This window comes from Choloepus didactylus, chromosome 23 (genome assembly GCF_015220235.1).
Source record: "Choloepus didactylus isolate mChoDid1 chromosome 23, mChoDid1.pri, whole genome shotgun sequence".
NCBI lineage: Eukaryota > Metazoa > Chordata > Mammalia > Pilosa > Megalonychidae > Choloepus > Choloepus didactylus.
This window is the reverse complement of record NC_051329.1, coordinates 23,111,075-23,138,560: the sequence shown is the minus strand read 5'-3', so window position 1 is coordinate 23,138,560 and position 27,486 is coordinate 23,111,075. Positions and strand designations below refer to the sequence as shown.

General features: G+C 47.6%; 1 protein-coding gene across 1 annotated transcript in view; it reads right to left on the bottom strand.

The window, feature by feature from the left end:
* Positions 1-27,486, bottom strand: part of MYO18B (myosin XVIIIB) — a 256,547-nt gene that overhangs the window by 216,630 nt on the left and 12,431 nt on the right. The window contains exons 7-11 of the mRNA XM_037816981.1: positions 23,212-23,410; positions 21,174-21,316; positions 20,235-20,335; positions 16,873-16,936; positions 7,045-7,189 (exon numbers count right to left, since the gene is read on the bottom strand). Of these exons, the coding sequence (XP_037672909.1) occupies positions 7,045-7,189; positions 16,873-16,936; positions 20,235-20,335; positions 21,174-21,316; positions 23,212-23,410 (652 nt within the window). The remainder of the gene's footprint in view (positions 1-7,044; positions 7,190-16,872; positions 16,937-20,234; positions 20,336-21,173; positions 21,317-23,211; positions 23,411-27,486) is intronic.

Here is a 27,486-nt window from a genome sequence, read left to right as displayed (position 1 = left end):
GGCAGCCTTCCTCATCACCCCATTACATGCCCCTCCTTTGGTAATACATGGGCTTGGCTGTGTCATATATTAGGCAATGGGTCAGCAACAAGAAGACCAGAAAATTTAGTGAAAGACAAATAAATTAAACATCCTGTCAGCCTTCAGAGAAAAAGGGAAGTGAAATGACATCGCTGTTAAGACAGGCATCACTCATCCTTGTTGCCATTTTTGGTTCTGGCCACTGTGTTGTTTTGTGGCATAATAAGGGACAGCAGGTAGAGTGACAAATGGACTCAGACTTTCTGGGAGAGTGTATGTCATTTCTTACAGCAACAGGACTATAGAGCTTGGAGAGGATTAACCATCAACCCAAGTCAGCTTCCCTCCTAACTTTCACCTGGGAAAATGAACTAGAAACGGGCATTCCCCCTGGACAGTGGACAGAGTTCCCATTAATAATTATAATAACAACAGTAAAGCTTTACATATTGAAATTAAATAAGTTAAGCCTTACAAGCTAGGAGTTAGGTGCTATTATTATCCCCTTTTTATAGACCAGGATACTGAGTCTCAGAGGTCAAGGGAGTTGCCAAGATCACACAAGAGAACCGGAATTGAACACACATTAGCCTCATCCCAGAGCCCCGCCTTTAGCCCCTGAGCTCTTGTATCTTGATTCTGCTCAGCCACCATCTGCAAGGGCTTTGAGGGATGACTTTCCAGATGGAAGGGTCACTGGATGGAGCTAAGAAGTTCTTAGAAGAGGCCCTAGCACCCAGGATGTACCAGCCCTCTTTCCCTCCTGGACCTGGGCTGGCTGGGCAGCCTTCTAGAAGAGAAAGCCAGAGGCTTTGGAGGCAAATGAGCCCTGAGTTTTAACCCAGTCTTCACCACATGGTGCTATTTGGCTGTGGCAATGTTGGACGGCCTCGCCAAGACTCAGCATCCTGAACCACAGAAAGGGGATCCCTTCTCTCCATGTCAGCATTGCTGCAAGAATGTGACCCCCTAGCCCTGGGCTAGGATGAGAAATGGGAGACTCCAAGAGTGTTCTGTTAATGGTCTTCATTCCTGGGAAGGGTATAGATTTCTGATCTTAATCTCATACAGCCAAGAGGCCCAAGACAGAGAAATTGTTCCTTGCAACCAAGAGGCCACCAAATTCATCTTTGATTTATTCTTCTGTGGGAAGAGGGATCTAGGGGCATCAGAAGATAGTGGGGAACAGTGATAATAAAAGCAGAAAGCAGAAGTCCCAGTGAGTGTCCTCTTGCCAACTCAGAAGGGAGCCAGGAAGTAGAGACTGTGGAACACTACGTGCCTTATAGCACCATAATTTACACAGCTAACACTTATTGCACCCTTACTAAGTATCCTGTGCTAAGCTCCTGACACACAGCATCTCATTCCATCTGCACAGCAGACTTATGAAGTCACTACTCTTCTCAATCCCATTTTACAGGCAAGAAAATTCAGCCTCAGAAAGTGTAAGTTACTTGCTTGAGGCCACTGTGGCAAAATAGGACCACACCAATATCTCCCATCCTACATGTTCTAGAACTTTGCCACTCCCCCATTCATGTGTGGAATCTGATTTCCTCTCACTCTTGAAGCTGTGACACGCTTATAACAAATAGAATGGAGCAGAAGTGAGGCTGTGTGGCTTCTAAGGCTAAGTCAGAAAAGGTGATGCAGCTTCCATCTTGCTCACTGGGAACTTGCTTTTGGAGTCCCAAGGCTGCCATGCCAGGAGGAAGCCCAAGCAAGCCACCATGGAGAGATCCGAGATGGCTCGAAGAGATGCCATCCATGCTGCTCCAGCCCCCCACTATTTCAGCATCAGGCACCATCTGATTACAACCTCATGAGAGACTCCAAGCCAGAGCTGCTCGGCTGAGTCTTTCCAAACTGCAGACCCACCTTGGGAGATAATGGAATGATTAACTGTTTAAACCAAGCACTTTGGGGCTGACACTTCCAACTGTGTGCTAACCACTACCTCGCACTGTCTTTGGACCTCAGGAACTTCTGTTAAGCTGTGGAAAGAACATTGGGCTGAGAGTCCAGATCCAGATTCTGGTTCTGAACTGGCCATTCATTAGTTTAGAAGTTTCATTGTGTGCCTTTGGGCAAGGAGCTTTACCTCTCAGACACTCAGATTCTTCACCCATCAAATGGGCCTAATAATCCCCATTCTGCCCACCTCAGGGTATACCAGCAGGGACAACTGAAATGAAGTGCTGTGCAAAGAGAATAGTTACAGCTTGCTGAATACCTCCTATGTGCCAGGTGTTAGAGTACATGATCTGACTGTAAAACAACTGTAAAAATTATCCTTTTACAGGCAGGGAAATTGAGGTCCAGAGAGATGAAAGCACTTGCCTATGGAAATTCACGCTGTTAGGAAGTGGGGAAGCCGGGACTCGAATCCAGCTCTCTCCAAGTCCTGAGCCCCAGCTTTCCCCTCATCCCAGCAAGTATCCTTCCCACTGCCATTCAAAACACACAGGTGCCAGCTAATTGTTCCATGGGCCATTTTGTGCCAAAGGAAAGATATGTGAGTTTGGATGAACAGCCGTCTAATTGCCCCTGAGGGATAGCTCCAGCCACAAGCCTTGGTTAATAGCAAACCAACCATGATGTCAAATCACCTGTTGTTTTTCTGCCTGCCAAGTGGTGTCAGCCCCCAGAGTCCCCTCCCACTGCCTTCCTGAGGGACCCATTAGTGACAGTAAGCCTGAGAGATGGAAAGAGGGTACAGATGTGGTACAGAGGGGAGGGAGGGATGTGGTTCCTCCACCACCACGAGGACACGATCCCAAGATCCAAAGGCCATGCCTGACTCTTCAAAGAAGGCTCATTTTGAATGAAACGGTTCAGCCCAGGAGCCATCTGGCTGGCTGATGGAAGGCATGCCAGAGCTAAAGTTAGAGGAGATACCCAAGGGAGCAGAATGGTTCTCATTTGGAACCACTGGTGAGATGGATACCCTCTGTCCATCTGCTCATCTGTCTGGCTGTCTCCTTCTACCTGCCAATGTTATTGACCACACAACACCCTCCCATCCCTCATCATTACTAGGCAGCCTCCCCCATCCTTTAAGAGTTGCTAAGATGATTTATTAGTCAACAAATATTTATTGAGCACCACTATGTGCCAGGCCCTGGGGATGCAGAATCAGGCACAGTCTCTGCAGTCACATGGTTACAGCCCAGTGAGGGAGACAGACCTTAATCCAATAATCCCACTGTATAATAAAGATGGTCAGATCTGGTAGGTATAGGGGAGGGGAGGGGATGTGACCCCCACAGGAGGAGGCTCAGAGTAGCATAAAGAGGCTTTTGTGGAGGGCTTGTGTGATGTCAGTGCCGAAGGTTTCATGGGAGAAACCCTCAGCAGGGATGGCAAACATGCTGGAACCATGCAGTGACCTGAAGGTCTAGACCTCATCCTCCCGGACCATTCTGTCTATGGTGGCCTTTTAAAACAGAAAAAAGAGGAGAAAGCTTGTAGAAGAGAAGGAGAAAGTCACAACTCCCATGGTGGGGGAAAGAGGGCAACAGTGGAAAGGAAAACTCTCCTCTGGTCAGCAGCCTAGATCCACTTCCCGTCACATTTGCTGCCCTATCCTTGTTCACGCTGACCCATGACACTAGGGATAAAAGATTTTCTGGGTGGTTGAGGCGGTAGGGGGACCAGCCAGGCCTACAGATAATTGCTCATGCCTTGGAACCACTGTAACCAAATGACACCACCAGCTCTCATGGAGGCCTGTGAAGGAGGGGGGCAGAATCCCACAGGGCTTGGAAGGTAGAAGGTGCAGTTTCTGGGGTTGGGTTCAGAGCTCAGGCAGACCTGGATCCAAATCCCACTGGTGGCTTAGCTGTGTGCCCTAGGGGATGGGGATGAACCTCTCCGGCTGGGCCTCAGTCTCCTCATCTGTAAAATGGGCATCATAATAGTTCTCACCCCTCCGAGGCTATTCTGATGACGCAATGACATCATCATATATAGCACTCAGCCCGGGGCCCCAGGAAAACACCTTAATTCTCCACCAGAGAATGACCCTCCCAGCTCATTGCAAAATCTGGAGCAGCAGAGATATCTTTACAGGGAGACAGGCCAAGGTTCCAAATCTCACTAAGAAACATAAGCTGTGTTTCATTGGGTGTGTCACATACCTTCTCTGCGCCTCCATTTTCTTAAGCAATAGACGAAGTCAACTACTTTAGGGACCTCTCCCTGGAAGCTAGGTCCTATGCTCCTCATTTTTTGGCATTCACTCGTTTAATCCTTAAAACAAGCCTACACAGTGGGTACCATTGTTTGCTCCATTTTACATAAGGGGAAAATGAGGCACAGAGAGGCTGAGCCAGGATTCATATGCAACAGACTGATCCCCGGCCTGTGCTCTCTTGCTCATGGCACTATGCATCCTCACCAAATTGTTGCAGGAATCCAATCAGATCAAAAGACATAAAAGGTGCAAGCCCTTTAGAAACAGTCAAATGCTAAACCAATATTAGTGGTGGTGGCTGTTATTGCTCTAACAGTTCAAAAACACTGAGTCCAGTTATAAGGCCTCAAATCTCCCTACAGAGACTGATATTGCAGTTTTCAAAAGTAGGATTGGGGCTCCCGAAATACGTTAAGGAAGCCAGGCATACTGGAAGGAGAATATCATTTTAATGAAAAAACCTGATTAATGGAAATGATTCTTAATATATTTCAAAATGATCTGTTATGACACAAAGCAAAGACATTTATATACGACTTTGAAATTCTTAATAGCTGATTTTAGAGCAACCTATTATGAAATCTTCCAAAGCAGAATATATAGTAAGTAAATCATCTGGGCAGGTCTCCCAGGCAGACTGAAGGCAATTCCTCTTAAAATAATTTATAAGATAGGGGGGAAAGGGGGACTAGGAGGAATTATTAATCATGTATTAATAAAATATTTATATATGTGACTTTCTCTTTTATCATTACAGATGATTACAGGTATGGGTCAGGTCCCTGAACCCACATCAGAGGGGGCACCCACCTGACCCAGGAGAAGCTCTAGAACCAAGCTGACCTCCATCACTTCTCTAGAGACAGGTCAATGAACCCGAGGGCTCTCTTAGCCTCTGTTTTGGCACGTTAGAGGGAGAGAGAACTCAAGGTTGACAATGAAATCAGAAGGCAGGTCCTGCACAGCTACAGGACTTGTCCGCTTCCTAAGCTTTGCAGGTGCCTGAAGGGAGCGCATTTGTTTGAGCTGAGTGCCAGATGTGAGCTTGGGAAAGTCACCTAACCCAGGCACCCTGATCACTAGAGCTGCATTTTACTGAGGGAATGCCTTGGGCTGGATGCTATTGGTGACCTGCCCCTCAGCCCTCCCCACCCCCAAACATGCCACCCCAAACATGACCCCAGCCTCTCAGTATAGGCATCTGTCTGTGCTTCTGCTTTCTCTGGCTGCAGGAGCATGTTTAGACCAGCATGCGGTGGCAGGATGGAAACATGGGGAGCTGACACTTCCCAGGAGCAACCCTCAACAAGGGGGACGCAGGAATTGGTGGGTAAATATCTCAACTTCCCTGCCTGTTGGGTAAGACAACTAGAGGGCAAGCTCCTCAGAATCTCCCAGAGGCTCCCAGCAGGAATGAGCCTAAGTTTCTCAAAGGTGACCTATTCATCAAAGCACCCTATATGGCCTGCCTTCCCTTCCCTGTCTCACTTCCCCACTTCCATCTCGGTGCTTCTTGGGATGCCCCACCCTAACCCACAAATTATTGTTTCTGGATCTGATTCTGGGGGGACCCAACCCAATTCAGCTTCTTCTTCATATCAACCCAGCTCTTAGCCCATTGAAAGGGGAGGCCTCTGAAGCTCAGAGAAGTTCAGATTTCAACTCGCTCAGGAGTGCATACTCTTTGTGCATGTGTGTGTGTTTTAATGCAACTTTACTGAGATATACTCACACACCATATAATCCATCCAAAATATATAATCAATTCAAGAGGCCACACTCTTAACCCTGCAGTTTATTGTATCTAGAATCTCTGAGCCTTGGTTTTCTGTTTGGTAAAATAGGTTTGCTCCCTTCCACACATCCCCAACTCTGAACCTTCATGGCTTTCCCACTCTGAACTATGCAATTACATCCTCAATCTTAGTCAGCCTACAAGGTTGACTGATGGTTTTAAGTTTAGAAGTCTTGTCTCTGCAAACAAGATGGCAAACTCACAAAAGGACCACATGCTTAGGGCCGTTCATATCCTTCACTTTGCCCAGTACAGGTTTTAGGGAAAAAAACAGTGAAAATGATGAGGATGGACCAAGGGAGGGATGACACCATTGGCAAGGAGGCTACTACAAAGGCCAGGCTGAAAACAAAAAAAGGCAAACTGCTGGTCTAAGGTGTTAAGAGTAAAGATAGAGAAGCCAGGACAGCAATGACGCCACAGGGTACAGTGAATGATCGGACAGGGATCGGTGGTGGGAACAACTGGAAGTAGGGTCAATCTACAAACAGACAATTAAGAAGATGGAGCAGATGCAGGAGGAGGAGGACAGCAGAGCTGGCTTTTAGTGTATATGAAAGGGAGCATCTCCAGGATGTCTACATAGAAACATCACCTTCATTGCTTGGACCCAACCTTCCCTCACTTGCTCCAGAGCTCCTCGGCCCAGTACAGTACCACTAGCCACATGTAGCTATTTAAATGTAAAGTAGGCAAAATTAAATAAAACGTAAAATTCCGTTCCTCAGTCGCACTACACATTTCATACACTCGACAGCTAGTTGCTAACATACAGGACAGCATGGATATAGAGTGCCTCCACATAGCAGAAAGAGCTATTGGACAGCACTGGTGTAAAAAGGTTGACTTGAAATATCCAGCCCTGCTTCCTTCTTGCCACGCCTGGTTTGGCAACCTCCCGAAGTGCAGACCCAGAAACATGGGATAAGACAGATGGACCTGTCCCTATCTCATTGAGAAAAGGGCCTTATCAGGCACCTGCCAAAGGAGACAGCTGGCCGTCCAGATGAGCTCAGCAAGAAGGACTTACCTTTGCAGGCCCCAGCCACACCGAGGTGGTAGATAGCTGCCAGCACCCGCCAAATGGCTCGCTGCTCGCTCTCTGAGATACCCAGCAACTCCATGGCGCCCTGGAGCTGGGCAAAGGCAGCTGCTGCTCTCTGTTTGTCTTCAGGCTGAGAGCAAAGGGAAGAAAAAGAAGCCATCATGGTTGAGAAAATGTAAACTTGCAACTTAAAGCTGAGCTCAGACTTGGGGGAATATGTGATCACTTTATCATCAAAGTAAATTACCCACGATTACGCTGAGGAGTAATTGTAAAGGGGAAAGTTGTAAAAATCATTTCTGACTTTGGATTGCTGTGTAATTTTATTCATCTGTGTGTTCATTCAGTACGGATTTATTGAGGCGCTTTTCTGTGCTGGGCTCCATTCTGGGCAATGCAAAGATGAGAAAAACCCAGAACTTGACTTCAAGGATCTCTCAAGGTAGAAATGGAAAGAAATAAAAAAGCAAATGTCCGTGAAACGGGCTTACTGGTAGGATGCAGGTGTATGCAGGAACTATGGAATCTCAGAGGAGAGAATGGCTAATTAATCCTGCATAAGTGAGTCAAAAGAACGTCACAGAAGAAGAGACCAAATTATTATTGAAGTTTGAAAGATATATAGGCAGAGTTGACCAATTCAATGTAATAAAGATCCTTACAGGCAGAGGGAACAACATGGACAAAGTGGTGATCTTTGGAGACAAGAGGTGATTGATTGGTTATGGGCACAAAGCTGTTTTTGGAGGTGGAGCAGATAGAGAAGGAGAGGAGACAAAGCATAAGATGCTGGCAGGAGCCAATCATGAAGGCCTCAAGCACAAGATTAAAGGATTTGGGCTCCGAACTCCAGCCATGAGTGGCAAATACTGGTACGTGCCCCCAACTACATTTCTGGACCTGTGGCAGACATCACTAATCGATCAAGATCCCACAGCAAGCCAGTGAGTCTGGATTCGTTTCGAGACATTACCCCTTTCCGCCTCCACCAACGACTCTGCCGTGGTAACTGAAATGGAACCTGTTCTGCCATCCCTGCTGCAAGCAATGGGAAGCTGCCAAAGATTTTTAAGCAGGAGAAAAGAGAAAATGACATGATCAGATGTTTATGGGTTGCAGGATTTTTTTTCTTTCAGATTTATGATCCCAATTACATTTGATTGAATACTAAAATTAGTCTGAAACTCCTGCACACATACCATCTGGCCAAGGAGATGTAGCCCAGAAGCCTGCTGGGTGGAGAGGAAGTGAGCCGGGGACTGGAATTCTTTCGTCAATAATCCACTAGTAAAAAAACGAGGAACTGATTTGCATTTGGCCTGCTTCGGGAACTAAGTGATGAACCGTAGGCTGTTAAAGCTGGGAGGTCCTTGAATTTTGTGAAGTCTAATGTCCAGAGAGCAGACAATGTTTGCTCAAGACCACACAGCATATTAACATCAGATACAGGACTAGAGGTGAGCTTTCTGACACGCAGTCCAAGCCACTTGCCTCTGTCGCCTCCATTCAAGCCACTTCTAACTGGGAAACTTGCAAGGATCATCAACCAATATGGACAATAGCAAAGCCTACAGTGACATTGAGAGACTCACTATAGAAACATTTCAATTAATAGCAAAAGCATGTCCCACTGATCCATCATATTTCTGGGCCACCACAGGACCACAAAATCCCTAGCAACCAGGAGCTCTACCTAGCAACTGCAGCTGTTCCACTAGAACAAACAGAGGGAAGGAAAGCATCTTAACCACCATGCTCTTGGTTATTTATGAGATTTGAAAGTAGCAGAGAAAGGACACCAAAAGGACAGTGGCAACACATTTATTATGGCTCCCACTGTCAGCTATCAGCATTTGACTTTAAATTACAGGCAGATTCCATCATCCACCACTCAACTCGTGGGGAGAGGAATGAAAAAACTTTCACTGAAGCGCATTGGCTTCTTTACCTATCTCCCCTAGTATCTCCTTTTGGAACAGAAAACACGAAAGGGGAAATGTGTGTGTGTGTGTGTGTGTGTGTGTGTGTGTTTCTGATCTAAAATGATTCAGACTGAGAAGACATTTACACTTCCTTGAGATTCTAGAGAGCCAGTTGTCCCTCCAACTACTCTGCATAACCCCCTGACAAAAGCCACTCCTTGAATCAAAATTGTAAAAATAGAAATGTCGAAGTAATGGACTAAGTCAACTCACAACCCAAAAGTCTACCAACAGGAGGATGGGAGAACAAATGGTGGTGTGTCCAGGGCACAGTGACATAGGACTACAGGCCAAGGAAAAAGAACAAGGCCACCAGTACACGCAACATCGCCCAAATCCCATGGATCCAGTGTTGAGTATGAGACACCAGACACAAAAGACCACACACTGCATGATTCCATGTATGGGAAGCTCAAGAATAGGCAAAGCTAACCCATAGTGAGAGAAGTCACGATCATGACTCCAGGGTGGGGGACACATCTAATAGGGAGGGGGTTTTCTGGGAGGGGGTTCTAGGAAGCCTCAGAAGGACCGGGAAATATTCTATATCTTGACTGATTTGGGGGTTAACTGCAGGTGTGTTTAAAAATGTAAACATCACTGAACTGAACACTTAAAATTAGTGCACTTTACATGTATGTTTTATCTCCATTTAAAAAACAAAACAAGAAACAATGGGACAAAAAAGTAGAATCACAAGATGCCCAGGGTTTGCCTGATGCAATCAGTCTCAAGGTCAACCAGAAACGGCAGGTAATTTAGTGAAAATGATAAAATCCAAAATGTTCTCTCCTACATTAAATCAGGCTGGGTTTAGAGTGCCCAGGATATTCCTACAATTCAGAGAGAGCAGCCTGGTGGGAAGTACAGGGATTTGGAGTCCAAAGGAACTGGACATGGCCTTTCTCAGACATGAAACTAGATTCACAATCTCCTGTTCTGTGACTTGGTACACTGAGCCTCAGTTTCCACTTCTGTGAAATGGAACTAAGGGTGTGGCCTCCTCCTAGAGCAGTTGTGAGGGTTAAATGGGTCCGTGAGTATAAAGCAGTCAGCATGGTGCCTGGTACGCGGCAGCCCCTATTCACCACCACCACCTCTCCCTTTACCCCCACACCTTTGCTCTGGCAGTTCCGCCTTCTGAAGATATCCTTTCCCCTGCTGCCCAAGTTCATGCCCATTACCCCATGGAACACCACCCAGGCATGCCTCTGCCTCACGGGGCTCCCAATCCAGTGAAGGGGACAGATATTCAAACAATGAAAGCACAGAGTGAATATCCGCAGGGATGGGGTATGGGGGAGGCTGGGGAATGACTGGAAGGATCAGAGGCTTCCTAGAAGAAGTGGTGCATGAGGCAATCACAGACGGCAAAAAAGAACAAGCAAGGTACAGGGGCAATTGGGGAACAGGCAGGGCCTCTGAGCAGAAAGGCATGGGACCTGGGAACAGTCACCCCAACAGGTGCCTCTTGGTGCCGAGAAGTCTGACGAAGGGGAGGAAAGGCAGGCTGGTTCCTTGCAGGGCTGAAGGGAACTTGTGACTGAGAGCTGCTCTCTGATGGAGCACATGGCTAATGGAGGCCTCACTGGCAGAGGGGACCAGCCTTTGGCCTTCCCCTCCCCTGGCTCTGAGTATCAATGGGGGCCTCTGGCAGTCCTGGATCCGAATGCCCTTCAGGGGTCTGTGAAGCATCCCTCCCCTGACCCAGGTCTAGGCTGCCACAGCCCCTGTGTCTCCACCCCCTGGACTTGGAGCCAGCTCTAGGGCCAAACGTCAGTGACTGCACAGGCAGGTGAACCCCACAGGGACCAAGGTGAGGGCAGAGCAACAGGGCCAGGAGCTGGGCTGCCCGTTTCCAAGTGGCTCTGCCCCACAATCAACATTTGGCCAGTCCACTTCCTCTCTGGGCACTGCAATCCCAGCTGAGGGGGGAGGAGAGAAGGCATTAATTGAGCACCCACTGTGGTATGCTGGGTGCTTTTACTCTAGGAGGCAGACATGGGTCTCTCTGATGGACAAAGGAGGAAACCAAGAGGGAAACTTGCCCACAGCCACTCAGTTGAGGAGGGCAGAGTCACTACATGCCAGGCACTCTACGGAGCTCCCCATCCTGGCAGAGGCCTGAGGAGTTGGGTGTTGCCCATTGCACAGATGTTGAAATTGAGACCAACAGAGTTTAGGTGACCTGCACCCCCCTTGCAGCAGGGACCGGGATTCAAATGTGGTGGGTCAGACAGACCCTGCAAAGCATGATCCTCACCCACTCCATATGACTGAGATGACAGGGTGAGAAAAGCACCAAGCTCAGAGTCAGGCTGACCTGGGTTCCAGTCCTGCCTCTCCCATTAAAAGCTGTGAGTGCTTGGGCTAGTAACTTTATCTCTCTGAGCCTCAGTTACTCCTCCTAAAAAACAGCTGGGTTAACCCCTTACCCGAAAGGGCTGTTAGAGGGATGAAATAAGAGCAAGTCCCTGGTAGGGCCCTGAGCACCAGTGAAAGATCTCCCATCCTTCTGTTTGGAGACCATTCCTTCACAGCTGACAAACAGGTCATAAAAAATAAATGTGCCTCGGGCCAGAGCCTGGAATGTGACAGCCAGAAGCAAATGGCTGGGAGGCCAGGTTCGTTATTATTGCTACTGCTGTTGGGCACTTTTTTTAAAAAATTGGACGAGGTTGCAGAAAAATAAATTACAGAGAAGAAAATAATACTAAAGCTTTGTGATTTCAAATGTTTCCTGGTGCCCCCTCAGATCTCAAATAAATTCCCTTTAAAAGCTGAAATGTGGCAGACAGCAAGGGTGCAGGGCGAGGACTACAAGGGGGAAGTGGCAGTCAGTGGGCAGAGGCAAGCACCAAGCCCCAGGCCAGTGCCCCTTCCTCCCCTAGGTCATCCTGGGCCCTGGCCCCACTCTCCAGCCACACTGCAGTTTGCTACTGCCCCATCTTTTGCCTTTGCCTCAGCAACACTGGGCTCACCGCACCTGCCTAACTTCACTTTTACTCCAGGGCCAGTTCGTTGTCACCTCTTCCTTGCAGGCTTCCCTGACACGCCTCTCCTGCTCCAGGCCTGGCCACAAGCTACCCATGCCTGTATCTAGGCACTTATCTGTCTGGCTTGGAATGGTCTGTGCATGTGGCTGTGGTGGACCCCACCTCCCAACCATGAGTTCTTGGAAGGCAAGAATCAGCTGAGTTATCACACGTGCCTAGCAGGTGCTCTATAAATACCTGATGATGAGATGATATTAAGCATCCATTTAGTGTCCCCAAATGAGAGCCACTGAGGTTGGGCTGGAGGGTGTCCACCACTAGCAGGATTCCTGGAGCTACTGATCCCGAATTCCCAGATCCCAGAGGCCCAAGCTGGCTGAGGGAAGGGACCCTGAGTTCTCCAACAGAAGGCTTTCAAAGACAGCAAGGATAAATGAAAATGAAATGAGAGTATTTCTGCCTCCCACAGTGGCAGAGATTTAAAAACTGAAAAGATGCAATTTGGGTAAGGTTGTGGTGAATTGGGCATGCTCATTTGTTTATTCACTCAACAAGCATGTATTGAGCACTTACTGTGTGCCCAGCTCAGTTTACTCAGCAATGTGCAGGATGCATAATACAGTGGAAAGAAGACAGACCAAAAGTGAACAATGTAATATGTGATGAGAGGTTGTTACCAAGGAGACAACAGGACAGACCATTACTGGAAGCGTCTCCTTAGGGGGCTGGAAAGCCACTGAGGCCTAAAAATGGGTGCACAGAGATGCTTACCACATCATAGATAACTACAAAACAAACACAAAACTTTTTAAACCATGCAAATGGACCACATTAGGGAAATAGTTCAGTGAATTATGACTCCTCCATAAAAGTCTGATCATTAAAGATATTGTTTGTGAAAGTTTTAATGATATACAATTTGTTCTGAACTATGTAAAATATTCATAGAAAAAATGCTAAAAGAAAATCTCTTAAAATGTTACCAATGAAGTTATTAGCCCTAGTTTTTGTCTATGTGTTATGTGTTTTGTTTGGTTTTTTTATTTTGTCTTTATGGTTTTTTGATTTTTCTACAAGAAGTATGTATTAATGTGATTTTAAAAATATATTTCATTAAGAATATAAACTAGGAGAGAATAGAGATAAAGCCAGGGAGAAAAAAATGTGCAGATTTTTTTGTGCCGTCAAGGAACATGGATTGGAGGCCTCATGGGCAGGCAGGGTGCCATGCTGTTGGGGAGTGAGCCAAGCTCCCACCACGGGCCGTCGAGGCCTTCCTTGCCCTGTCATCTGCATCCCACCCCTCTGGTCCAAAGAAGCCATCCCATGATAACATTTCAATAATTATTATTATTATCATTATTATAACTGACATTGGTTGAGTGCCAGACCTTGTACAAGTATCCAAATGCTTCATGTGCTTTATCTCTTTTATTTTAATAGGGGGTACTACTACTACCCCAGGGTTATAGATGAGGAAACTGAGGCCCAGGGAGGTGAAGTCACTTGCTTAAGGCCAGCCAGCTGTAGGGGCTGGACTGGATTTTGTTCCTGGCCATATTAAACTCCAGAATCCATTTCTTAACCACTGTCATCAATGAATTATCATGAGAAAATGGGACCAAAGTCACATATAAAGCAGAAGTAGAACTTATCAAGAGTTAGGGGGACCGACTAGGAGGAGGAGGAGGAGGAGGAGAAGGTTTAGTGGAGGATAAAGTCGGGCCATAGGGTTGCCAGATAAAATGCAGGATGCCAAGTTAAATTTGAATTTCAGATAGACTTTTTTAGTATAAATACTAACCCCTGCAATATCTGGTGTAACAGGAACACTGGCCTCACTGCACCTAACTTCACTCTCACTCTAGGACCAGCTTGTGGTCACATCCACCAGGCAGGCTTCCTTGACATGGCTCTACCCCTCTAGGGGTATACAATATTTGGGATATATTTATACTGAAAAATTATTCAATGTTTATCTGAATTCAAATTTAATTGAGCATACTGTATAATTATTATTTGCTAAACCTTACAGCCTTAGGGAATCCTATTTAGCATTCTTGGGGGAGCATTTCCTGACCACCAAGTTCCATTAATGAGACTACACCTGGAGTGCCCAACCCTGGTAACTAGCCCAGGCTTGTTTCAAAGTCCATCGAGTTTTCTGACAATGTTTTTGTTCTCAGAGAAAAGACAAAACACTCTCTTGATACATGCCAGGGAGCTGAGAGAGAACAAAGGAACACCTTCTAGTTCTCACAAATCAATTGGTCTAAAAAATCCTACAGAAACACAGAAAGAAAAAAAAAAAGAAAGAAAGAAAACCACTTCAAAGTCATCCTTGACATGGATTCATGCTGTAAAAGATTCATTCATGCAGATGGTTAACAAACAGGTCAGAGCTGGAGAAGCTCACATGAGCCCCACTTGGGCCCTTTCTCTCCTCAAAAACAGTGAGAGAGCAAACAACTCTCTTGCTGATTTAAATGAATACATGTGGCCAAAACTCATCAAATGAATGAGAAGACCCAGTGCTGGGATAACCACTCATCTTATGTCTTTAAGACTGAGGTCTGGGCTTCTACTGTCCCCTATTGTGGGGAGAAATAGTATGAAAGAAAACATACAGCAGCTCCCCCCACTTCAAAGGAGGGGGTGGTCAGGAATGTAAGGAGTGTATCAGCCCCCAGAATTTACAGACAGGAAGCCACATCACTCCACCCCACCCTAGTCCACCCTAACCCTGCCCATGCAGAAACAGACCCCACCACAGTGCTGTCCCTGGACCAGCAGCAGCAGCATCACCTGGGAACTCATGAGAAATGAAAATTCTTAGGCCAGACCCCAGATCTTACTGAATCAGAAATTCTGTGAATTCAGCAATGTAATCCCTCCCCTTCTCTGTTCCCCATCCCTCGGTCCTCAGGAAACCAGTGATCTGTTTTCTGTTCACTATAGATTAGTTTGCATTTTCTAGAATTTAACATAAATGGGATTATATGGTATGTGCTCACTTTGATCTGAGATTTTTCACTCAGCATAATTATTTTGAGAATCACCCATGGTTTTGAGTTTCTCAATAGTTTGTCCAATTTTATTATTTAGCAATATTCCACTGTGTGGCTATACCACAATGTATTTATCAATTCATCTGTTGATAAACATTTAGATAGTTCCCAGGTTTTGCCTAAGAGAAAACTGTTATGAGCATTTGCATAAAAGTTCTGTATGGACATAAACTTTCATTCCCCTGATAAATCCTAGGAGTAGAATGGCTGTGTTATATGGGAGGTGTTAAGTTTAACTTTTTAAAGAAACTACCAAACTGTTTCCCAAAATGGTTGAAATATTTTACATTACCCCCAGCAATGTATGAAAGTTCCAGTTTTTCCAAATTCTCACCAGCACTTGGTATGATCAGTCTTTAAATTTAGCCAATCTAGTGACTGTATCATGGGATCTCATCATGATTTGAATTTCCATTTCTTTCATGACTAATGATAGTGAGCATATTTTCATGTGCTTATTTGCCATCAGTATATTTTCTTCCTTATATGTGTGTTCAAATCTTTGGACCATCTTTTTACTGTTTTTTTTCCTTAATTATGAGTTTTGGGTGTTATTTGGGTATGAATCCTTTATCGGATATGTGACTTGCAAATATTTTCTCCCAGTCTGTGGCTTGCCTTTTCAACTTAACAGTGTCATTCAAACAGAAGTTCTTCATTTTGATGAAGTCCGATTTATCAATTTGTTCTCTTTGCCTAATCCAAGATCAGAGTTTTTCCTCCTATGTTTCATTTCTAGAAGTTTTATGGTTTTAAGTTTTAAATGTAAGCCTGTGATCCATTTTTAGTTATACATGTGGCATGACATATATGGACCATTTGCTGCCCAGACATGTATGTTTGGAAAAAGGTCTTGGAGCTGAAATTATCCACACCCCCCTCCACTTGAAGAACTCCTACTCATTCTTCAAAACCCAGCTCAAATGTCCTCTCTGCTAAGAAGCCCTCCCTAACTGAAGTCAAGTAACTCTCTCACTCTCCTCTAGCTCCCACAACATCTTGTGCAACCTCTGGCATATCCTTATCCTGAATGATTGCATTAATTTCCATGTTTGGCTCTCCTGCTAGGATGAAAATTCATGGATGAGGACCATAATCCCAGCATTTAGCACAAGCCTGGCACAGGTGTGGAGGTATGGGGATGGGGACTCAGAAAACCATTGTTAGAACATAAACAAATGAATAAAGGAATAAACAAACAAGTGAGTCATTTGCTTTTTTAGGCAATTTGAATACTCATCTTTCAAGGCCCCCTCACAGACCACATCTAATTGCAACTACTCACACTAATCACCAATGGCATTTCTGTCAATACCCTGGTGACTGATTTAGGCCAAGCCCTGTGAGAAGTACTTTATGCACCTCGTCACATTTAATCCTCACAACAACCCCATGAGGTAGATGCAACTACTATCATCATTTTACCAAAGAGGACACAGTAGTTCAGAGAGGTTAGGTTCTATGCCTGACGTCACATAGCTAATAAGTGTCAGAGCCAGGACCTGAACCCAGACCGCCTGACTCCTGAGTTCATGCTCTTGCCATGAAGTACACCACCTCCTGGTTCCCTCTATTTGTACAAGTCTCATTTCCCCCAACAAACCCAGACTCTACAAAGGCATCTCCTACCTCCTCCACATGACCAGCCATGCTAACTAAACAACCCAGTGCCAAAGGAATCGAGTTGTACAGGGGACCCCTCCATCACCCTTCCATACCAGCCTCGGGACAGGGACTCAGCCAGAACCCCAGGAAGGAACAACTTACCTTGGACCACATGCCCATGCCAAAGGAGCTGCTGTCTGCCATCTGGTGCAGGTACAGCTCCGTCCTGGAAGTGAGAAGGGACCAGAGGTGAGCAGGGTCCCCGTGCACAGCAGTGGCCTAGTGGGACAGGTGGTCACCATGGCAGTGCCAGTGCCTGCCCCAAGCCCTAGTTCCACCAGCTCTGCCCATGAGACACCTCCTGCCTCCAGAATATTCCTCACTTATTTCCTTCACTTCAGGAAACCCTAGAAGAGTCATGGACTAAAATCAAGGGAGCAGATTCTAATCCCAGGTCTTCTTCTCACCAGCTGTGTGGCCTACTCTAAGATAATATTAGAATAGGCGACATGAATGGGCCCTTGTCATGTGCCAAATTCTAAGATTACTCTTAATAGCCTCGTACATAGGTACAAATAGTCTTCCCATTTTGCAGATGACAAAACAGAGGCACTGAGAGTTGGCTCCTTGCCCAAGACTTCACAGTTAATGTATATAGAGTCAGAAGTCAGAGATCTTTTGACCTCTAGAGCCCTAGCCTTTAGTTCCCTCACTATCCTGCCCCTCTTTCCTATCTCAAGGCCTCATCTTCACCATGTAAGGGACATGATCTCCAAAGCTCCCTGCAGTGTTCACACCACAGGTTCCTTGAGAGTGAGGCCTACAGATGGGCTGCCCACTCCTGAAGGCCTGATGAATGCAAGGAAAGGGGGAGGAGGGGCATATGTATGCCTCCACCCCTCTCCAGGCTCACTTCTAGGTGTTCCTGGTCTACACATGGGGGCTCAAATTGGTTCCAGGGAAGTGGAGTCTCTTCTCTGCCTCCAGGTCTAGGTCCTTCAGTGCCCCCCTCCCCTCATTCATTTCAGATTCTATACCCCTCTCTTCCTTCTCACTCCCTGAAAGGATCCTTGAGTTAGAAAGGCCTCAAATCCAATTCCAGGCCTGCCATTTAGAGGGCAAGGTATTACTCTTCTCTGATCTCAGTTATCCTCATTCTATTGCTTTTCTCACAGTATCAAATACTGTTTCTTTCCTTTTGGTTCACTCTCAGCCTGGTCTGTTTCCATTAGTTGGAAGTTCAGCTTGGCCAATAATTAAAGAGCTCCTATCCAATGCCAAGCCCTGTGTTTAGGTACTGGGGAGACATGGAGGAGTAAGGTAGGGTCTCTGATTCAGGGAACCCACAGTCAATCCACTGAGGAAGAGAGACCCATAAACCACAGTGTGGCAGATGTTGAATCAGAAGCACCCACCAGACACCAAAACGGCATAAAGAAGAAACTGAGGGAGCAGGAATCAGGCAGGGCTTCTCTAAAGGTGGCACTCTGAAAGGAGTTTTGAAGGATGAATAGGAGTTTGCCACATGAATGAATGAGAGAAAGGAAGGAAATTTGTGGAAATGGGAACCCATTTTTGTGCTCTAGAAACTTCACCATGAATGGACCAACCTGGCAGCAGCAGAGATGGAGAAAGGGCAATGGCCTGGGGAGATATCTTGGAGGCAGAACAACTAAAGAGCTCCCAGAATGCCCATGACCCCTCAAGCACATGTTTTTCACGCCACTGAGACCCCAGCACCTGGAGTGGCCTCATCCTCCCAGTGGCAGCTTTGTCTTGCCTCCTGATGATGCCAAGCTCACCCAGGCCAGACTCACCAGCGCTGAAGTCATGCAGATGGGGCCAGGCCTGGAGTGGAAGCCTGGCAATCCCTGCTAACGCAGCCCAGCCCTGTCCTTCCTGTACCCATCACCAGGTGAGCCCCAAGTTTCCCCCTCTCCAGCAAGCAATAGGTTCAGGCCCACAGCCTGAATCCCACCCAGGGATACAGAAGAAATGGTCTGACCTGGGGGTCCAGGGCAGAACAGGAACATGCATGTCCTTCAGTGTTCCAAGAGATGAAGAAATGGAGGCCTAGAGAGGTGAAGGCTCTCATTTGAGGCCCCAGGGTAGGAAAGCAGAACTCAAACTCCCATCATTCAGCATCTACCTATTGCGCCCTTCCATGTTGCACCCTACTATGTGCTATGTAGTATCTGCTGCCTTGAAAGATGATCTCATTTAAATGGCAAAGGGGATGGCACTAGCAGGTACCCATTCCACAGAGGGGGAAACTGAGGCTCAGAGTGGGGCCAAGCCAGATTCAAACATACATCCCTCTGACCCAAAGGCTGTTCTTTTCAGCCCACACCTGGTCAGTGGGTGACAGGAGTGTCAGGGCAGATCAAATCCCCCAGAAGAACAACAGACATACGCAAAGCACTCACTATGTCCTGGACACGAGTCTAAGCATCGGATACCTACTCACTCTTTAATCCTTCAACAACCCTCTGAGGTAGGTATTATAACACCCATTTTAAAGATGAGGAAAGAGAGGCTCAGAGAAGTGAAGTCACTAGCCCAAGGTTACACAGCCAGCAAGTGGAGGAGCTGGGATGCAAAGTCATGTAGCCTGGCTCCAGAATCTGCAGCTCTGATCACTATGCTCTACCACCCTACTGCCAAGTTCTCCTGAAGGCCTCCAGAAGCTTCTTTACTATGCAGTTACCCACCTCTGAAACCCGGGAGTGCCCTTTCTACTCTGTACTCTTGCCACAAGGGACAGTATCCCTCCAGCCTTAGCCAGGAGGCTCACGACAAGTTGAACCTGCCCTTCAGATGGGGAAGAAGGCAGGAGTTCTCAGGGGGTGCAGAAGGGCCAATGGTGAACCATCACCCCTCTCTCTGGGGCTTCATAAGGACCTTGCTTCTTGGACAGACAAGGAAAACGATGCTCAGAGAGAGGGAGCTGCATGCCCAAGGGTACCCTGCAAAGTCAGGGAGAGGTAGAGATGACCTCCTTGGGGAGGCACTGCAAGATGAGGCTCATCTGGCTAACCTGCTCACTGCTCCGCCTGTCTCCCCACCTGTCCTGAAGCACCCATTTGGGCACACCCTCCTATACAGAATAAGGCTCCCACAAAGCTCAGAAACTTCTGGAAGACTTGGGGTCTGCTGTTCCTTGCCCTCCTCACACATTACTATCAGGCCCTGTACTGACATGCCACCACCCCAGCAGACAGCCTTTTGCCACCCCCAGCAATTATAAAGAGCTGTATGGGAATTATCTCACTTAATCCTCTGAAGTAAAGGTATTGTTCCCATTCGACAGTGGAAGAAACTGAGGTCAGAATAGACAATACTAGACCCAGGTCACCCAGACCATGAGCAGAGTGTTTCCACAAGGCTGGAATTCAGAGGCCATGTTCCTAAGCACAGAGTTCCAGAGCCACTCCACTGTGGGCAGGAGCTAAGGCTGGGCCCTGGAGGTCAGGTGCCCTTTGTCTCACTGGCCTCTGTGGTCCCTGCCTGCCCCAGTCACTCACCTGAGATCCAGGTCCAATCCTGCCAGCACCTGTGAGAAAACCTCAAAGTTGCCTTCTCCTTCCGGCTGCCGTGCCACACGGCTCTTCTCCAAAAGCATTGTCTGTGGGGGAAGATGGAGAACACTGGGTCTGCATTTGGGAAATGAGTTGCTTTGGTTACACCTGCTGATGCCTGGTGCCCAGCTACCCAGCAGGTCCCTTTAGGGTGATCCACCCTAACCCACCATGGATTTGAGGTGACATCTCAAGTTCAAATCTTTGCTGGCATCCTCCCAATCTAAACTTGTCAATCCTTTGTCTTGCTAATTAAGGGTCCACCTAAATAATCAACCAATGCAACAGACTCATTCCAATTAAGGTGTCCAAAGGCAATAACAATTAAATAGGGCCAGCCTCTAACATATTCTTATTTAACTAAGACCTTTAATATCTTGACCCCAAAGCGTGATTCATGGTCAAATATCAGGGCCAGGATAGAAAAGAGACTTTTTTGACCCTGAGGAGTTTTCATTGAGTCTGGATATTAGCCCAGCTCCCCATAGCAGCAGCACATCTAATAACCTAATCCTATTTTCTGTTCAAACAGAATGTTTGAGGGGGAAAGGGGAGGGGTGTGGGTGATTTTGGAGATAGGAACAAATAGGCCATGTGTTCGTCACACACAGACTGCCATAGAGGGCTGGCGAGCATCTGTTTAATTTGAGTTTATGCTCTTAAGACCCAGCTAATGAGCGGCTGAATTATATATTTGCTCATGAATATTTCATCCCCACGACACTCCAAGATGCAGATGGACTACTTTGCTCCGGGGCTGGGGGTGCAATGACCATTCCAGACACATTTCAAGGGGGCCTCAGCTGGAGGTGTGGCTTTGCTGGGTGGGTCTGGGAGCCCTGCAGCTCGAAGGTACCCCCTCTCCCAAATACCCAGAAGTCTCACCTGGACTTGAGCAGCCGTAACCCGGCCTGTGGCGTTGAAGTCCAGTGACATCACCATAGCGAATCGGGTGGCACTGTGGCTGTGTCCCGTGGACACAGAGCCAAAGGCCCGGAGAATGGTGAAGGCAGCATGGATCTTCTCCACTGTTGGGGACATGGCATGGGGCATCACCCATGGCCCAGCCACTGCCACCCTCACCTCTCCAGAACCACCTTCCCCACTGGTACCAGTGCGTGGTCAGGCCAAATCTTCTCTCCAGCTCCTGATGGGCTCCTTGCCACCCCTCCCAGTTCTTCATCATACACATTTTTCTGCGTGCCAACTGCTGGCCTGACCCCTTGCTACAAGCAGGGTGCAGGAGAACAAGACTCCATATGTAAAGGGAGACAGAATTTGGGTGACAGGGACTGCTCTAGGGCCCTCTTTGGCCTGCTGGAGCCTGGGATGAAGGAAGGGTACTAATGTTCTTAGACCTGCCCTCAGGGAGGTCAGAGCCCAGCAGTGGGGCTGGAAGCCCTGCAGTCTCGCCACAACTACTTATTGAGCACCTACTAGGCACTGTGCTAGGCATCCAGATCCAACCTATCCTGACCTCTGCCTTCAAATACACATTCTCACAGCAAACTGCATCCTGGGAGGCCAGGGCCTGGGATCTCCCTGCCCCCGCTGTATCCCCAGCTCCCAGCATGGGTCAGCCATAGAGCAGTTGTTCAGTAAAGCACATGACTGACCCTGGTGGAGAGGCAGCATAGCACAGTAGTTAGGCAAGTGGCCTCTCAAGTTTGAAATCAAGCTCTGCCATTGGCAACTTCCCTGTGCCTCAGGCATTCCATCTGTAATGCAGGAATAATAATGGCACCTACCTCATATGGGTATCACAAGAATTAAAGGATTTAATAATATAAAGTGCTTTGAAAAGTCTCCACAGGTATTGTGGTTATTATTATTGTTGTTGTTATTATTATTATTATTAGAAAACCAAATATCACCTAGGTCATGTCTTCTCAACAGAGAATTGCCCTCAATATTGCCCCCAAGAGGACAAAAACTGATACTTTTCATGTATAAAGTACAGATACGCACATATCACATAAACAGATATGCAGTATAGAGGCGGTATTGAAATTTAATGATTGGGGGACAGTTAGGGAAAAATGCCTAAAAAGATTTCGTAGGAGGCAGATAATGAAGACAAGGTTGAGAAACACTGAACCAGTGGCTGAGGCTCTGGAGCCAGACTGCCTGGGTTTGGATCTCATCTCTAGGATTTATTAGCTCTGTGGCCTTGAGCAAGTTAGTTATCCCTTTGGAGTCTTGAAGTCCTCATTTATAAGATCTGAGTAATAACACTATCTACCTTATTGGGTTATTTTAAATAATACATAAGTTAATATGCTTTGAACAGGGCCAGGCACGCAAGTGTTCACTAAGTGTACACTATGATCATTATTAACATTATTAACTGGCATTCTTTCTTTAAGGCCCACTTCCTCAGAGAAGCCCTCCTACACCCCTACCCTGTGCTCTTTCTGCCTCTCCCTAATCTACTCTGTAAGCACTTTGCACAGAGGATTTGCATTTGGTGTCTATGTGCAGGTTGGTCTCTTCTCTGGCAGAAGCCAGGCTTTCTGTTTTTGCCTTTTAGATCCTCTGTACAGTTTACCAGGTTGTGCACTGCACAAGGGCACCACATCCAAGGGGAGCATCATTTGCATCCTCTACTATGGATTTGCATATTCTTACTGGTATGATTTCCCAGCTGATGGCAGTCAAGTATCTGGTTTTAACGTCAACGTGTGATGATTGTTTTGGAAGATGACAGTCTAGTGTCTTGAGCGAGGGGTGCCTTTTCCTAATTCACACAAAGGTGCTCAAAGTGCTAGGGGCAGCCCCACTCAGGAGCAAGCACACGGTCTGCATACATCCGGTGCTCAGTGAATGCTAGTTGAATGGATATAAAGAGGGGCAGTCCACACCGCCCTCCAGCTCTCCCCTCCCTGCCCTCGCCCTGCTACATGACACCTGGAGACCACTGTACCTGAGACTCTGCCATCCACACTGCCTGCCAGCCCCACCAGGTGCTCCAGAACCCGCTCACAGCAGGTGGTCTTCCCAGCGCCACTCCGGCCCAGGGCCACAATACTCTGGTCTCTCCTCTGGCTCAGCATTGCCCAATAAGCCCGCTGTGCCAGGGAGCTGATGTGGGCAGGCATTCCATCCCAGCGGCCCCTGGGCACCTGCAGGAAAATCCAGGCATTAGCTTTCCCACCTCAAGACAGTGCCCCACCCAAGGCCTCAGGGCTGGACCCATGTCCCCACCTCCCATCCTCACTCTAGCATTCATCAGTGAAGTCTTAACATTTTATAGAAGAGTCCCAGCCCAGAAGACTAGTCCTACCACTGACTCACTGTGAGTTCCTTGGGCAGCCTACTATCCATCTCTGGGCCTGGTGAGAGGCTTGAACTAGAGCTCTGTTAGCCCATGGGCTTCGTCTCACTTGCTACTCAAATTGGTATATGGTAACTGCCTGAAATGAGGCAGCTGGATGAAGTGGGAGAACTGATCAGTAATGGGAGTGAGGCAGTGGGGAAGGACATGCCGTGCATGTGCCATAACAGACTCAGGTGATACCTGAAGTCCCTTCCACTCCATCCATTCATTCATCCAGCCATTCATTCTTCATTCAGTTAAAAGTTCCCTGAGGGCCTACTACTGTGTAGCAGGGACTGCTCTGGGCACTGGGGGACGGCATTACCCAAAACAGATCAAGGAAATCCCTGCCAACCATAACGAGGTACCAATACATACCTATTAAAATGGCCAAAAAAAAAAAGTCAAAAGAAACAGAGAGGCTGCAGCACAATTGGAATTCTCATACATTGCTGGCAGGGATGTTAAAGGATGCAGTCACTCAGGAAAGCAGACTGACTCATCTTACAACCTAGCAATCACACTCCTATGTATTTATTCAAGAGAAATGAAGATTTATGTTCACAAACAAGCCCTGTCTGCAGTTGGTTATAATTCATCATCACCCAAAACTAGGAACCATCCAAATGTCCTTCCACTAGTGAACTTGGGTGACAGAGCATCCCAGGTTTAGCACTGAAATCCCCACACCCCAGGAAACCCTTCAGTCCTGGGAAAACTGGGACAGTTAGTTGGTCACTCTATAAACAGATAAACAAACCAGTCCATCCACACAGTAAAACGAACGGTTACACTGATGATAAATGCAACAATGTGGATGAATCTGACTGCAGTGTGTCAAGTGAAAGGAAGCCAATTCAAAAGACCACTTACTGTATGATTCCATCTATATGACCTTTGGGACAAGGCAAAACTATAGGGACAGAAAACAGTGAGTGGTTGCTGAAGTGGAAAACTACACAGGGACCCAGAGAGCCTTCTGGGGCCATCTGCTCTGTATCTTGATTGTGGTGGCAGTTACATGACTATAAATGTTTGTCAAAAACTTATAGAACTGCACACCAAAAGGGTGAATTTTACTGGATGTAAATTATACTTCAAAAAACCAGACTTAAAAAAAATTCCTGCCTCTGTGGAGCTTGCTTTCTTGTGGGAAGAGACAAACAATAAACAAAACAGATAAATTATATCAAACAGCAGTCACTTTAAAGCCATTAGCCTGGATGAGATCACCAAGGAAGTGGGTGGTTAAAGCAAAGAAGAGGTGCGTGGACTGGAGCACTCCGAAGTCAAAGTCGAAGTCGAGGGGTCAGGGAGTTGACAAGGCTGTGAAGAAGGCTGAAAAGGAGCAGCCAGTAAAACAGAAGGAAAAACAAGAGCATGGAGCCCTGGGGCCAAGGAAGGGAGAGCTTCCAACTTCAAATGAAGGTCAAGTAAGATGAGACCAGAGAGTTGACCACAGATTTGGCAGCATGGAGGTCATTGGTGACTTCAACTAAAGTCTGCCAAGGGTGGTCTTTGGGGAGAAGGGAAAAGGCCAAAGGAGACACTGAGGTCAGCCAAGAGCACCAAAGGGGTGCTGGGAATGAGCAGCAGCTGGAAGAGGACATCCAAAGCCTGGATGCTAAGTGGGCAACCAGTGGGCCTTGCAAGGCCCCATCTGCTCTCCCCAGTGTGGTTCTCCAGGCTGAGAGTCCCCCAATCCACTGCCGGTATTTGCTGCCCCAAAACTACTGGAAACACTCATAAGGCCTTATCACAATGCAAAACACGAGGCCTTGGCAAGATCCCAAAGCTGTCGGCAAAAGCAGAACAAGGCCCAACACTGGCTAGACACAGCCTTGGAGCATCAGGTAGGCAGGGGGTCCTGGGTTCAGAGTCCTGGAGTCACATCCACCCTGGAAAAAATAGATCTCTAGGGACAGGCCATCCTGTCCACAGGCCTCCTCAGGACTCACTGCCTGGGGCGAGAAGGAGGGAGTTTGCACATCCAAGCCCTAGTGCACATCCCTAGGCACGGGCATGCACACATGCCCTTGCATGCCTGCACACATGCCTGTGAGTGTGTGCATCCAGTCTTGCTCATAGGACCGTGCTGCACCCCACAGCCGCAGAAACTCGTGCACCCAGAGGCATGCTTACCGACATCCCACGGAGTCACATCTGCACTCCCGTGCACGCAGACCTGCACCCTCCCAGGCACACAAGCAGCTCCCAGCTGCCAGGGTGCCAGCCCCCCAGTGAGATTGGCCCCCAGCCCTGTCCTGCACCCCACGCAAGCCACCTTCAAGGTGGCCCAGCATCACAAGCAGGTCTGTGCTGCCACCTGGTGGCCATTTGAGGAATCAGACATGACTCAGCCAAAGGACGGGTTTGTTGTGGATTTGGGTGTGGGAGATTAGATGGGTTTAGGGAAGGGGAGGCAGGGGGCAGCACCCCCACCTGCCAACCCCAGGGCTTAGGCTATCATGTGACTCAAGGTCCACCTTACAAGGTGTATCCCAAAGCCTGCACTTTCAGACATATGCGTCCAGGTTCAGAAATGGATGCCTCAATCGACAGCGGCCAATGGGGACCTGGTGTGCTGTGGGCGGTGCCTCTCCCAAGGGCTTCTAAGGAGCCGAAAGAGTCACTCAGCTTCTCAGAAGGCTGGAGGCTTTGGGCTGCAACAGCACGGCACTCACAGCAAAGGAGGGGAGAGTGCACATGTGCGCTGTCACCCACCCAGAGCTTCTGAGGCCTCATGGACCCCTGACCATGTACAGCCAGGCTGGGGGGCCTGGAGGAGACTGAAGAGGTGGGGGTGGGTCAGCCTGCAGAAGAGAAGCCTTGGGGTATGCATAGGGCCACTGTCCCCCTTTCAAGGGACTTAATACCATGCTGGGCCTAGGAATGTCCCACGGGGCTCCAGAGGGCATTTTATCCCCAATTGTCAGATGAGAAAACCAAGACCAGAGAGGTGCCATCACATTTCCAAGGCACCTGCAGCACATCAGCAGGTGTTCTAGGGGACTTCCCCTTCCCCAAGTCATCAGAACCACACACAGGTAAGATGCTTCCCCTTTAACAGATCTCCCTGCCTCCACCTTTGCCCCCTGTGGTCTATCCTCCACCAGGCAGCCAACAGGATCCTTCTACAACACAATTCAGATCATGTCTCTGCTCTGCTGGAAATTTCCAGTAGCCACATCACGCTCAGAGTAAAAACCAGAATCATTATCACTATTGACAAAGCCCAACAAGACCCTGGTCCCTGCTTCTCCCAAACCTCCTTGCTTATCCCCTCCTCTGCATTCAGACCGCTCCAGCCACTCTGGGTTCCTTGCCTGAGTCTTCCAGGCCTACGCCCACCATGGGGCCTTTGCACAGGCTGTTCCCTGCACCTGGGACACTCTTTACCCAGAGCTCATTCCCTCGTCTCCTTCAAGTCTTTGCTCTAATGTCACCTTTTCAGGGAGGCCTTTCCTGAAGTCCCCCACACCCATGTCCTAGGCACGACACTTCTCACTCCCCTTATCCCCCTCTATTTTTCCTAGCTCTTCTCACAATATGATATACCTAGGCATTATGCTTAGTTTATGACCCATGTTCCCGTTAGAATGGAAGCTCCACGAGGGCGGGAGTGTTTGCCTGCCTTGTTCCCTGCTGTTTCCTCCTTGCCTGGCAATGAGACACTCAATCGGTATGTGTTGAATGAATGAAGACTGGGCACAAATTACTCTGCTGTGATGACACGTCTTGCCACAAGGTGGTGCTGACAGACTTCTTTTGTTCTTATTGTCCATCAATGAAATTGGCCATCATTGGGAGGAAAAAATATATATACAGAACTGTGGCTTCTGTTTCCCTATTTATATGGGTGATGTGCAGGACTACTGAGAG